This window comes from Emydura macquarii, unplaced genomic scaffold, assembly GCF_026122565.2.
Source record: "Emydura macquarii macquarii isolate MOO-44397 ecotype Brisbane River unplaced genomic scaffold, CSIRO-AGI_Emac_v2 contig_1043, whole genome shotgun sequence".
NCBI lineage: Eukaryota > Metazoa > Chordata > Testudines > Chelidae > Emydura > Emydura macquarii.
Genome location: NW_027131180.1, coordinates 1,581,429 through 1,596,815, shown reverse-complemented (window position 1 = coordinate 1,596,815; position 15,387 = coordinate 1,581,429). Strand labels below are relative to the sequence as shown.

The window sequence follows — 15,387 nt, the reverse complement described above, 5'->3', positions numbered from 1 at the left end:
CTACCCACATTCCACTGCTTTGCAATTCAAATTAAGAGTGCTCAGTGTAAACACAAGAGACCTGCGCAAACAGTGTAGTGTATACACACTGCTGCGACTTCTAAAAATCGGCTGCTGAAAGTTGACTTAAAGTAAGTCGACTTCACTCAGCAGTGTAGACATGGCCTCTGATACTGGATTGAATGGCAACAGCAAGATGCTAAATTCAATTTACCTCATATTTAACTCAGTTTGAACTCTTCCACTGAGATGGTCATATGATGAAGCTTTCCCCCCCCAAACACAAAGAAAAGTTCACACAGGCTTCTTTAGTACACATTACTTCGAATGCTCTAGTGCTGTAGTGAATGCTGAAGTGGTGTAGTCAGCACCCCTCAAAACTAAAGCCACGCTACTCTCCAATTAAACTCTACAGCTCAGTGAAGCTAACAAAGACCATTAAGAGCCCCATAAATGCCATATAGCTTTCTGCATCCTCTTCCCAAGTCAGGTAATGTGACTTGGAGGAACATCACCATACCTGGACTCTGAGCTAGCAAGATCTCCAGAAGTATACTGCTCTCACACTGCTACACTCAGCTCCTTTCTGTTTATTTGCCACATGAACAAACTTGAGGGCTTTTGCCTATAACAGACTAATTTTAAGTTTTTTTCTAGCAATCAGAGAAACTAGAAGAGCACCAAGTCTGTAAAATGTTTTGAAACACTAACCTCTATATTTCCTAATCCATAAAAAAATATAACCCATATGATTAACTAGGTCTTGAATGAAAGTGTCTGATAACAGTATTTGAAGTGTAAAAGACAGCACTAAAATGAAAAACGGAACTGGAAAACCTGGAAATCAATAAATTAAATTTTATAATGCCACAATCTTGCTTTGAAATTCATATTGTCATATACAAAAATTAAAAGGTACAGAAGTGTGCCAGAAAATCTTGCTAAGGGTTGGAAAAACATTCACGGCTGTAATAAGATTCTCTGTTTTTCTTCTAATAAACCACATGTACATTCTGGTTTTTTGCAGTGTTGAACACACTAGTCTCAAACTCTTTAAATCAGTTGAAATATTTCAGATTCCATTTCCTTAGGGTAAAGGATTACCAGCTAAACTAGTTAGCTTCTTTTTCTCTAGAACATAAACAGCAGAAAGAAGCACTAAGTTACATTCTGTCCAATGATACAGAAGAATCAACTTTCAAGTCTTTTCCCAAATGGGATAGCTCTACAATTGTCTGCAAAGCTCACCACATTTAACTGATATTAAGGCTTTTTTTTAGGAGAGTTCCGTATTTTACAGCTTCCTTTTCATCTGCGCTTTTTTCGATGCTGCAAGCTGTATACCTTCTTCCTGCAATACTCATGCAGTAATATGTGTATACAAACAATCACATAGACAAAATCAGGCACTAGATTGGGTAGGAAAAAAACCAACAACAATAACAACACTCTACTCAAACTCCATCCACAATCAAAGAATTCCTCATACATCATGACAATAGTCACAATATTTTCCTACTTGCTATGCTTATTTTGTCATGTCTTTCCACATGTAAACTACAATATACATTACTGTAAAACTCATAAAATATTTAATTGTGAAAAGAGCACATGTATAGTAGTTTGATACTTCCCATTTATGTATGACTGATATTTAAATTTCAATAATATGTACATTTTCAGAGGTACTTAATTAAAACTTGATATTGCAGCACTTTCATATACCAGATGTCAAGATTAATTTTTTTTAAATCAGTAACCACTCATCCATCTACATAAATCTTGCCCACTCCCTGGATCCCAAGAACAATTTATAATAGAATTTCAGATAAGTCTCACTCTACTTTCTATTTTTATTTCCCTCCCTTCTTTAACTTCTCCGAGACTCTCTCCTCCAGCTATATTAGATGTTTCACTTATCCTGGTTGACACTGTCAAAGGTGTGAGCCACTCTTGCCTATTTACTATCCTGCTTTCAGACAGCCCTTCCATATCACTGACATTAAGAACATTAATATTGTTAACAACTATGCAAGTACAGAACTCCAATATTTGTCCAAACCACTGAAAGAGGGTCAGACATAACTCTATCTTCCCACTTTCATTATGACATGGATCCTGGAAAAAAGTCTTGTTAGGTCAAGAAGTTATCAAGTTTCTTATCCAATCAAGTGGTGAAAGTGACTGCACCATGAGGGTCTATCAACAACAAGACCTTTCATAACTTGTAAAACTGACAACTTTGCAATCAGTTCAGTGCTAATGACAATAAATCGGAATGTGTTCGATACATTTTAACCAAAAATTCCACAAAACATTGCACCCTTCATACAAATCATCAAAAAATGGTTTAACAAAGATAATCAGTTTTTAGGATTACCACATTATGGAACCCAAAAGTTTGCTAGGTACCGCATAGAACAAATAAACACAAGGTCCCCTCTCCAAAGAGCTTGCAGATTAGGTGATGTGACCCAACAAACTGGCAACAAAACAGTGGCATGGGCACAAGCGAGAGAAGGGGAAGAAAGAAAACAGAGTAATAAAATAATGCACAGCTAAAGCTTGTACACAGCATGGTTAATTTTACCCCACTGTTAAAAATATACATAATTATCTCTATTTGTATTATTGTAGTGCCTAAAGGTCTCAACTGAGATCAGAACCCCATTTTGCTGGTGTACAAATGCATATTATTAGACAGTCCCTGCCAGGAAGTGCTTACCATCTAAACAGACAAGATAGACATAAGGTTAGAGGGGAAACAGAGGTAACAAGGAGGTCAAGTGACTTGCCCATGGCTGTGGCAGAGCTGGAAATAGAACTATGAAAATAAATATTTTCTGAAAGAAAAACTATCCTGGTTGACTGTCCTGGTTAAGAATGAGGTTCATAAAAAGGGATTTGAATGAGGAAAGAGTGCTGGAAAACCAGTACAGTCATGGGACAGGCCTTGCATCAAAGATGGAGCAAGCTCCAGAAAGATGGGACAGAAAAAGTGAGATTGTCTCTTCCTTATGGAAATAGGATAAGAAGTACGGCCAGGAATCAAAAGGCAGCATAGTAAGAGAATAGGATGCCAGACTGGTAGGGTGGAGAGAGTCCATGGAAAGTTTTTAATGGCAATTTTAAATGGATTCTGACATGAAAAGAAAATCAGTGAAACAAACAAAAGGATGGGGTAATATTTACCAATTTAAAATAAAATTCCTTTCATTTTAATTATTTGCCTGAAAAGACACATACCAAATAAATAATTAATTCTAGGTAGCTGGGCATAACAAAATTTGCCAAAATAAATAAATAAATAAAATAAAAAAATAAAAATCAAACTAAACCAAAAAACAACTGATGGAAGGGAAGCACAGCAGCAAATATACTACACAAGTAAATGGATCATGGATGTGTGTAGGCAGCAGAAGAGAGTGTGAAAGTAATTTCTCAAGAAAATGATTATTTATATTCTGAACACCTTCTGGTATCCCCAAGGTAGATTGTGGCATTGTTATTCATGATGTTAAGTGTCATATCTGCAACTGTAATCAGTGTTGTTTCTTTCATGCAATGGTTGCTATCTGCATGTGTAATCCAAGCAGCAGTGGTCAACTCATGAGCGGCATTCAAGGGATTCCTACGTTGGTCTTTTACAGCCATCTGATTAAACATGTAGACTTCTTGCAATACAATTTAATCATTTGCTTTTCTCCTGGGTATTGCTGTAGAGTCCTTGAATAAGTTATAAAAGTGCTTTATTTCTCAGTGAGAGATAGTATGACGTAAATTCCAGAATCTGACAGTTCTGTGCATAATCCCATCCAAACTTCATGGCCAGGGTGTATTTATTAATTTAAATCCCCTCCAGACTTCAAGTCCCTAGAATAGTCTAATATATTTCAGAATTTGATATGAACTGGCGAGAATTACTCTTTTCACTATATTTTCATACAACAGTTATTCATGTGAAATACCAACAACATTAGTCAAGCTGTGTGAAAATCAATCTAAATAAACATTTTTTTAAAGAAGTGGCGCTGACCTTGCCCATTACCCCCCAGTATAGGTCTTATTTACAGAGTTAACTCTCTTATCCTGGACAACAGTTTTGATTAACTGCGTACTTCTTACCAGCCCTTCACTTGGTTTTATGTTCGTTAGCTGGATCACTTCAAGGTGAGCAGACTGCGAAACCAGAGGATCAGATGAGAGAGAGATAATGTGGTCACAGACGCCAGAAAGAGTTTTGCACTAGAAGAAGAGGGGAAAAAAGAGAATTACAGTAAATATACTATGATAATTTGAACAGTTTTCTTCCCAATAAGAAACATTTAAAAGACCTAGCATTCTTAATTTATACAACTAAATTACATTCTTGAGACTTTCTTCCAATAGAGTTACCTGATATAAGGCAACCACACATGAAAGACTACTGCAGACCACTCACAATGTTATTGAGTTCAATTATAGTTCATTCTTTGAAAAACAAATCCAGACTGGTCTAGAGGTTAGGATCAATCATCATCACTTTACAGTCATAAGAAAAGTTTAAAATGGGAACTCTGAAGTATCTGAAGTTTTCCACTGCCATGAAATTAACTTTATTGGTTCCTCAGAATATTTTCAATTTTACTAGACAATGATATTTGTGCAGGTTTTTGTTTTGTTTTGTTTTATTAAGGTCAAAGATCACCAGACTTGGGTTTTGACCCTGCATCAAGATTTGTTCATATTGTCATGCATGGGTCACACATATGGACGCTACATTTGTGTGGAATTCTACTGAAATCAATGGACTCTGTGCTAGTATATTCCAGTGCAGGAACAGCGGTTTCTACCAAAAGAGTTAAAGTAAAATTCAAAGGACAAACAAATTTGGAATGGAAGCATTTAAAAGTTGCAACCCTGGCAAAGAAGATGCATGTAATTACTTCATATCCTTGAGCCGCTATTGTGGCCCATAATGAATAAATTTTTTGGCCTGCGCAATTACAGTCAGTTTATCAAACACAGAATTTGGTGGCAACATTTAATTTCATCATCACAAACAAACTTAAATTAGCAATACAAGACAAGATCCAGTCTTTGTAGTGGAACAAAACTGGCACAACATCAGAACAGAAAACACACATTCAAGTACCTGTGTCTCAATAGAAGGAAAAAAGTTCAGTTGTGCATTCTTTTCCCACTATCATTAAACCCACTCAACCAATGTCTTAATGTTCAGATGCACCATATGTGCATGGAATATAATATTTTCACCTGTTTTCAAAGGTGCTGAGTACCTATTAATTTCAGCAGAGGCTGCAGGTGCTCACAACACATGAAAATCAAGTCATTAACGGTCATGGGCAACTCACATTAATATTGAAGATTGTTTTGTACCTTCCCCAAAAGTCAATTTATATAAAATATTTAGCAATTCCAAGAGTGAGTCTATTGATTCAGTTCCAGAGGGGTTCATATTCTATTGATTCATATATTCCATGGCCATTGTGATCATCTAGTCTAATCTCCTGTATAACACAAGCCATAGAACTTCTCCCAAAATAATTCCTAGAACATATCTTTTTAGAAAACACATTCAATCTTGATTTTTAAAATGGTCCGTGAAGGACAACCCACCACAACCCTTGGTAAATGGTTCCAATGGTTAATTACTCTCACCATTAAAAATTTACACCTTGGAGTCATGAAGTTGAAGCCTATAATAAATAACCATGTCATGATGGGGCCTGCTACCCTTGATAGTGTTTGTTTTCTGCAAAACTAAAATAAATAAATAAACTACTGAAGGTTTCTAAAAGCCTATAGTTATAGTGTAGGTATTTTTTATACCTATCCCCCCATAATTTTCTCTTGCCTGAAGATAAGTAGTGATATTTTCTTTTGTATTTCTGGAGCTGGTAATTTTGGAAAGCTTCAAAGCTTTGCATGGAATTCCTTGCTGGTGGCTAGAACTTGGTTTCACAATTCAGATTTCCATGAGAACATACTGTTAAGCACACTGATTGATTACCACGTTCTTTTGGTCACAGTAGTGTGGTAACTGAAGAACTAATCAAGAACTAGTCTAATTGCCCTGATATTCAAAAGGACTAAAGCTAATCATACTGCTCAAATAAGTGAAAAGCCTGCACTTGCTCACAGTACTAGTCACCCTTTAAAGGAGCAATTAGTGCATTATAATCCAATGAATCCCCATAAATGTTAATTTCTCTTCAGGAGTCTATAGAAATACTTGTAGAAATCTGTATAAATGATATGCATCAAACTAACCTTTTCTTGTTAAACTCACAGTTGTAATTTGAAACCATAAAACAAACACCTGATGTTAAAGGTGAATAAAAAACAAGGGTAATATCTGAAAAAGAAACAAAACAGTAGAACAGCAAATGTGATAATATGACAGGGCCCTAAATCCTAACCCCTGAATTTGCCCTATTTTTATCACTTGTAGACAGCAGGGAACTTGGTTTAGCACATAGATGGCAAATTTTACTGAACTCTAATGTTTCAGACTTTTTATAAGAAGTGTGTGTAGGGAAACAATTTCCACCCTGATTTGTGATAATTTGCACAGCAGGAGCAAGAAAATTAGCAGTTGAAAATGAAACTAGTATTTCCTTCAGAGTTTAACTGTCGCTATATTTCCAAAATGGTTGCAAATCAGTATCAAATCATTGGCAGTGAACTTACAGAAAAGAAATACAATTTTAGGGCCTGATCCTATAAACACGTGAGTTAATTGAGTTAATTAACTCTTATGTGCCAGTGCTGCATAGAAGAAACGAACATAGGAGTGGCATGTCTCATTTAAAATATGCATTTACAAAATACAGAACCTGCTCACCCAGTCATTGCTCAGCTATAAATACATAATTGTTTATTGAGGACCCAGTGGCACTTTAAGCCAGCAGAAACAGGGCTGTTCAGCTAAAGAAGGGGAGTAAGCTGTGAGGACCCCACAGTACCTGTACACCATGGCACTATGTTCTGTAGAAGGTCTTCACTTGAAAAGAGAAGAAGGTGGGCCAATGGATATGCCAGTACACTGATTCACCAGCCAGCTCTCTTCTACTGGTCATGCAAACAGGAACTATGTGGTCTTCCACAACTAATACTGTAGTACCAGCTCCCACTGTTTGGGGTTTCGTCTCCCTTTTCCCTCACAAAACAATCAGCTCTTTGTTCAGAAGCTGTGCCTGGGCACTGGATTAGGATCTCAAGGAATATCAATAGCCATTTTGTCAGACTCCTCCTTCCAGCATGAAGGTAACAATGCAATAAATAAATGACTCAGATTCACCCCAATTCTCCTTTATTCCACTGCTCCCAAAATAACCATTTGCAACCAAGACAAACATTAGTAGCTTATTAGAATGAAAAAAGGTTATAGACGAACAAACAAAACTCATGTCACACAAAAATATTGGACCAATGGAACTTGGCTATTAATCTCATACATCATTCTACCTCCAAGCATACATTTGCTCACAAGTTAACCTATTATTTTACCTGCATATGAAGTCAAGAAGTCAAGAGCCATTTAAGATGGCATTAGGAGAGTATTTGATAAAATATATTTAAATAAAACGAAAACAGAGATGGAAAGTGAAGTCAACCAATTAGAGTTGCTCAAAAATTGGAATTCCTGTTCCATGAAAAATTCTGATATTTCAAGGTTTGTTCTTGTCAGAATTATCTACATTTTTCATGGAATGGATAGTTCCTGAAAATTTCAATTAGGAAATGTCAAAAAACATTGTTTTGACATTTTCAATAAAAAAAAAAAACATGGATGCACTGCCAATTACCCAGAAGTATTGTATAACATGAATATAGTGCATAGACCTACTCACACACAGTGACAATACCCATATTATAAATTGCAGAGCTTTGTGATATGCATCTTCCATGCACCTCTAGACCCTTTGACCACCACACCCATAGTCTTCCCACTTCACTCCTAATATTACCTCTAACATCCTGAGCAGCCTCAAGCAGCTGCCATTTAAAAAGAATCAACGTATCAGACAAATGTTTATTCTTATCCACCCAAAATTACACTGGGTCAAGGCTCTGTACAAGTGGCCAGGTTTGAAGTCCATTATCTTGTGCATTATCAAGGCTAGAAACAGAATCTTAATATCTTCACATAGGAGCTTCGCAAAGGACTTACAGCTTTCCAAATGGACACAAACTACACAACCGCTAGACACAGAAACTCTCAAACCATGGGATGTAAAAATCACCACATTATTATGCATAGAAGAGCTACCTTATGAAGTTTTGAGACATTTCTAAGGTTTACTAGAATTTTTCTCTCCAAGAGTTTGTAAGTGTGTGGTACATGTATACCTAAAGATTTTATACTGCTGCCCATCACCATCAAAGTATCTGAGCATCTTCCACATAACATCAATTTGCAACAGCGCAGTCCCTAGCAGACTTCATGGAGTTCAAAACTGTGCTCCCATGCCACAGTGATGGTTCTCGGGGTACCCAGGACCATGAGTTACCTTGTTACCTCTTGACTCCAGCATGAGGGAATCCTGCCTGTGGCGGCTGGGTGTGAGCTCCCTAACACCACCAATCTTTCAGCCACTCAAGCACTCTCCTCTGAGCTATGCCAGCCCTGCTTCTGCTTCTGCCTTGCAGGTTAACAATTGGTGCCCTTCAGTCCAGAGTCCCTCTGAAATATCCCCATTATATCTATCCCGATACTAGCTACTCACAGAAATCACAGCTCCTCTGCCTTCAAAGGAACAGTATGCCCCAGTTTACTAGTTTTACCTTAAACTGCTGCTCCTGTAAACCCCACAGCACTTGTGATTACTTATAATAAAAGAAAAGTAGGTTTATTTTAGAAAGAATACTCATTGAGTAATGAGTATGAGTAATGGGAAAAAATGCCTACAAAATAAAAGAAAAACCATAAAACACAAACCTGGGTCTACACTTATTAATAGTTACTTTTCCTATTTAATACAGTAGGGTTTTCCCCTAACATCTCAGTCTGTTGAAGAGCTAGCTAGCTTCAGAGGAACCAAGTTTTTTTTTTTTGTTTTTTTTTTAATGAGAACACTCCTCAAGATGTCTCCTCAGTGAAAGCGTTTAGAGGACATCTCCCTCCTTTGCATTATACCGGAACTGTCACTTGTTTCTATTTATAGATAGGGTGAACCTCTGTCTTGTAATGTTTCTTTTTTACCTTCAAGAGGCTCTGATTGTTTGCAGTTGTCTCTGATGGATTTCCATGGAAAGTCTTGGGATTGAGCGAGGTTAAACAATCAAGCCTTGCATTGCATCCCTTGCTAAACAGGCCAGCATACTTCCTCCTCTTGAATGGACCATCACTGAGACATAATTTTTACTCCAAGTCCATAAACCATACATTCAATATACATAGATTATGCCTTAAATATGACCCATACATAGATCTCACAATGAGTATGAATCTTGACGAGTTATGAGTATTCTGTTGAAGATAACTTACATGTTACTGTTTATAGATAAAAATTAATTAAGACGTATTTGGTGTAGAGAGTTTGTCAGGTCTGAGGTAAGAGTTATTTGCAAAAAAAGGGGACCCTTTGCCTAGGAGCCTCTAGACTGGATGTTTCGAAGGCATGTCTTAACTGCTTCATCTACATATACTTCCAGATCTGTTCTGGGTAGAGTCTGTACTGTGTCTTGGGAAGATTTTAATTCCATCGTCAAAAATATCCCTCAAGATGTTGAATTTGTTTCATGTTTATGGATAGACAAAAATTTCCCGTTAGCTCAAAGCATGGTTGTCTCACAATGGAGCCTGCATAGGACAAGCTGAAGAGGGAAGCTAATGTCCATATAAACCCACTTAATGAATGGCTTAACTACATCCTTTTTATGTATAGGAAGGTTCATGGAAGCACTATGGAGGCACAGAGGCACCAAGTAAGACTCAGTGTTCCTCTTTTTCTTTTCCTTTTTTATCTCGTCAAAGCAACAACTGCTGCAGGTTTAATGGAGGAAAATTCATTCTCTACACACCCACTCCCATGATAAATAGAGCCTAAAATTTCAGCCAGGATATTCTCACCCTTTTCTCATTCCTATCAAATTCCTTAAGTGCTCTAGTAGCAACCTCTGGATGTGGTCAAGGCAAGAATTATTAGTTTTGTTTTACACAGAAAGAAAATGTCAAGAAAATTATAACCTTAGAGACAGAGATAAGGAAGTTCAGAAGAGCAGTCATGAATGATCAATTTAGGAAGGTGAACAAGCATTGATACAAAAGATAGACTGAAATTATATGCAGGTGTGACGCTGAGCCAGTGAGGCTTAAACAATCAGCAGGCTGCATGACCTAAAAACAAGCTGTAAGGACATATTAAAAAAGTATTGAAATGGAAACACGGCTATGCGTTGCGGATAGTTAGCAAAGCCATGTTAAATAGACTAGAATTCTTAAAACACAAACCCTTGTTGTTAGAGGATTAAGAATAGATACTAACTGTATTTGTCTGCATTTACCTATATCTTGTTAGAAGTTAACAATATAACCAGATTAGTTTGTGGATGCTAATTCCCTTTCATGTCTTAAGTACATTATCGTAAGTATGCGGATGGGTCAGTTAACCTTCAGATCAAAGATATTGCAGGAAATAATATTACTTATATTGTTGCCATCTTAAATGGTCTATATGACATAATGGAATGCCTTGATGGTTTGAATGGCTAATTGCCTTATGTTAATTAATACTACTAGTTTACCTGTGCATACATAGGAAATAGAAGTTTAGCTTCAAACACTGCCTAGTCTTCATCCGGGAAGGCCCTTTTTGTGATATCTGCTGTCAAGAGGCTATCAGCTGGGTAGAGAATTATAAAGGAAGCTTCGACCTGATCCTTACTATCTCAGATCTGCATAAACTTTGCCAGGGAAAATTCTAAGTCTTAAGGACTAAGGTCTTCAGGTTGACTCTGGAATATCTGTACAAATTCCCATGGAAGAATTTGAACAAACTCTGCATATTGACTGCCTATTGGACTAAAACTTATTGAACTGATTCTAGAAGGACTTTTAAATCATCAGCCTCACCATCTCTGCTATGTAACTGACTGAAGAACTGTATTCAATTCTGTATGTATAATCATCTTTCAACCATAGTAACTCTCTTTCTTTTCTTTTTAGTAAATCTTAGATTAGTTAATAAGAATTGGCTGTAAGCGTGTATTTGGGTAAGATCTGAAATATTCATTGACCTGGTGGGCAATATGTCCAATTTCTTGGAATTGGTAGAATTTTATATATGGTGAATCAGATTTTAAGTAATTCTTATGATATAGACCTGGCTACCTGGATAGAAGTCAAAGACTTGATTGCTTAAAGGGAACTGTATTTTGACTTCTTGATAACCAGTAAGGTATTACAGAAGTTGTTTTGTTACTGGCTTGGTGAATTTAAGTATAGAATAAACCACCAATTTGGGGGATCATTTACCCTATTCTTTGCAGATTGCCCTGATTGAACATTCTCAGTGTGCCCCCTCCAGGCACAACAGATATTGAAAAATCAGAACTATTTTAGTTGAAACAAACTATTCTGAATCAGTGGACGAGTTGCTAGCATATAGACTAGAGCAAGCAGATTCTGAACAATAGCATCCAGTCATTCAAAACAAAATGAGATACCTGAGAGAGGAGAAAAGCAATTCATCAAGCCTTTGAAGCCTTTTGTCACAACTTAGAACTTAAGCAAGCTGTGAAATGTGTTCCAGCTCTGAACAGCAGAGTTGCTATTTTTAAAATAATATATCAAAACAAGATGTAATTCTTAAAACGACCTTTCTAAAAGGATGGTTTTAAAAGATTTTTCTACAGAACTAGCTTCTCTCTCGTCTAGGTTCAAATGACGACATTCAAAGTACATGAGCAGATCCTACAGAGCACCTCCTGTAGTCTGTGCGTTCCTAACATTGTATTAACTACCGGTAACATTTCCAAAAGTGTCTCAATGCTTTAGAAACCTAAGTCTCATTGACTTTCAATGGGATTTAGTAGCCTATGGGTATGTCTATACTGCGATTGAAGGTGTGATTGCAACTCAGGCAGGCATACTCACGCACTAGCTTTAGTCTAGCATGTCTAAAAACAACAGAGAAAACATGGCAGCAACAGTGTCAGCGTGGGCTGTACAGGCCTGCTTTGTCCCCTGGGTAAGAACTTGCCTTGCTAGCCTACGCTGAGGCCCAAGCTGCAGTCTCTTCACTGCTATTTTTAGCCATGATAGATAAATTAAAGCATGGATATGCCGACCCGACCTGCAATCACATCTTTAGGGTCTGTCTACACTGCACACTTATTTCGGCAGCGTGTAGTGTACATACCACACAGCCCCCTAGCCTAGGTGTAAACAACAGTGCAGCCAGTGAGGCACAGCTTAGGCGGGTAAAGACACACCTGAAGAGTGGGGGTATGTATGCGAGTACATACCCTACACGCTCTCCACTCACCCAAACAGTGCCTCCCGGCCTACACCGCTTTTTATTTTTTTTAAGCAGTCTACGGTCCCACTGCCTCCCCACTGCTGGAGTCCTTCCCCTTCACAGGAAAGACTCTCCCAGCAGGGAAAGGCTCTAGCAGTGGGGAAGAGGCAGGGAAAGGCATAGGCAGCTCCCTGTTGTGGAGTCTTTCCCTGCAGCAGGGAAAGACTCTGGTGGGGGACGGGAGGAAGGGGTGGGAGGGCTCCATGGGCAGCAGGGTCAGGAGGCGGCAGGCTGTGCCGGGACGCAAGCCCCCTGCACCCCCTAGCAGTCCCGATCCTGTCCCTGCTGCTGGGACTGTGGGATTAGGGTGGTTCATGGGCGGCAGGGCAGGATCAGGAGCGGGACTGCCGTGGGGGGGGGTCCACAGCTGGCAGAGCAGGAGGCGGCAGGCTGTGCCGGGACACAAACACCCCCCCAGCAGTCCTGATCCTGCCTCTGCCGCCGGGACTGGGGGGCGGAGGAGGGGGAAGTGGCAGGGCAGGAGTGGGACTGCCGGGGGAGGGAGGGTCCATGGGCAGCAGGAGCAGGAAGGGGCAGGCTGTGCCGGGACATGAGCCTCCCCCCCCCAGCAGTCCTGATCCTGTCCCTGCCGCTGGGACTGCTGGGGTAGGGGAGGCCATGAGCAGCAGGTCAGGATCGTCAGTGGGGTGGGAGGATCCATGGGCGGCAGGGTCAAGAGGTGGCAGGCTGGGGCGTGGGGTGCCCAGTTTTTCCAGTCAGGTGCCCCAAATCACTCCACCCCCTCCCTAGTCCTAGCGCTAGCCCAGTCAGGGGCTTAAGCAGCCTGGGGTTGGAGGGAACCTGGCTGGGAGCTGCAGCCACACACACACACCATCACCAAATTAATGCAGGTATGAGGAGAGGAGGCTCTACAGGTGGCCTGCCCCAGCCCCCAGATGGGCAGCAGGGGCTGGTGGCACTGTGTGCTAACGCACAGCACGACGACCAGCCTAACCCTACCCCCCTAAGCTCTGTTTTTTGGTGGTTTGGTTTTTTTTTTTTTTTTGTTTGTTAGTGGAGAGGAAGGCATGGCTTCAGGGTTGGGCCCAGGTCCCTTACTCTGGCTGGGTGCCGCCCGGAGACTGCCAGAGGCTGGAGCAGAGGCCCCAGCCTCCAGAGGCCTGGGGTCAGAATGACTCAGCCCTGCCCTGCTGGTGCAAGCAGACACTGCCTGGGGAAACAACAGTTCATAGCTGATTGATTTAATCAGGTTAAATCAAACAGCTAATCAGCAGCCAGGCAGGCCGGGCAAGACAAACTGCAGCCACAGTCCCTGGGTGAAATCGCTGATCTGCAGACTCTGCCAATAGGTAATCACCCCGACTGTCCCAGTGGGTGCTGAGCACCCATTATTTTTTTCTGTGGGTGCTGGGCCCCCAGCCCCCTCAAAATCAGCACCCAACACAGCCTCCTTTTCACTGTGACATGTAGCTACATGAAAACTGTACACTGCTGCCTGGGGCATGAAGTGCAGACATAGCCCTTGTGACTTAGGCATTTTTAAAAATGGGACTTAAGCACTTTAATTCTTTTTATCCTAAATGTCTGCATGTAACAGGGTCAGCCACCTTCTGAGCCAACCCTCATGGCCAGGGGTCAAACTTTTCATTTTTATCTGAGTTACACTGTCAAGTCTTTGGGAGAGGGACCATATCACGAGTCTAGATTTTGCAAAATGGCAGAGCCGTTACATTTTTGAGTACATATCTGATCTATTCACCCTACAATTTTCAGTTGCCTTGCATTTCTGATAAGCATTATTTTCCTCACTAAAAACTGCCACTAAATGCTACAACAAAGGAACAACCAACCAACACTTGACTAAGTGAATCATTAAACTTGACATTGAAGGAGAAAGTTATTAACTTAGGTATCCGTTGCGTCTGGTGGGATGGTTATCTGCTCAGTCTAAGGTTACTATGCTCCACAGAAAGGAAAAGTTGTGATTAATCCATTTATTGCCAATCATTAGATGTCATGAAGGCAACTTTAGCAGCAGAACATACCTGATTTAGTTCTGTTCATGCTTTGTTGTGGGATAATTTTGCTCTCACTATCATCCCTCTTTTATTGAAAGCAAGCCCAGTACAGTGTATAAAAAGTAACAATTCAATACATACTGTTGGAATGTTAACCTTTCCAAAATTCCTGAAAGATTAGAGACTTCATAAGAACGGATGAAGAAATGAAGGAAAGAACAATTAGGCATGTAAAAAAAAAATCACTAAGTCTGGGAAGATATGAACACTAAAACCAATAAAAAAAAGTTGTGTCAAAACTTTTATAAATTGTTCATAGGCAAAGGAACTGAAACATTGGCTGAGGATTATATTAATGTTAGATGGAATGATGAATCAAAATATTGGGAGATTAAACTGAAGTATACTCAAGATGATTTATCTAGACTTACAATGTTTACATTTCTAGCCCTTATGATTGCAAATATAAACATCAAAATGAGAACTGAAGTACTACTATCCATGAGTCTTCATATACATAGCTCTGTACCTACAGACTGCTTTCCTTGGACATCCTGGTTGCTCAGCATCTCATGAATAGCTTTAGTTTTTAAGCTCAATGACTACACAAAAAGATTGCTTTTTGTTCAACAGAACAACTAACGGCACCGATGCAAAACGTTTTCAGAACCTTAAAAATTTAAATTGGCAGCCTTTTAAAGATCTGTTAGACATTTTCTATCAGAACTAGGAGCAAAAGGCTCAAGTTGCAGTGGGGGAGGTCTAGGTTGGCTATTAGGAAAAACTTTTTCCATTAGGAGAGTGGTGAAGCACTGGAATGGGTTACCTACGGAGGTGGTGGAGTCTCCATCCTTAGAGGTTTTTAAGATATGGCTTGACAA

The 15,387-nt window shown here is 39.5% G+C and overlaps 1 protein-coding gene across 2 annotated transcripts in view; it reads right to left on the bottom strand.

Moving 5' to 3' along the window:
* Nucleotides 1-15,387, bottom strand: part of CNKSR2 (connector enhancer of kinase suppressor of Ras 2) — a 330,096-nt gene that overhangs the window by 182,526 nt on the left and 132,183 nt on the right. For both annotated transcript variants that reach the window (XM_067545020.1, XM_067545021.1), the window contains exon 6: nt 4,126-4,245. In XM_067545020.1, the coding sequence (XP_067401121.1) occupies nt 4,126-4,245 (120 nt within the window). The remainder of the gene's footprint in view (nt 1-4,125; nt 4,246-15,387) is intronic.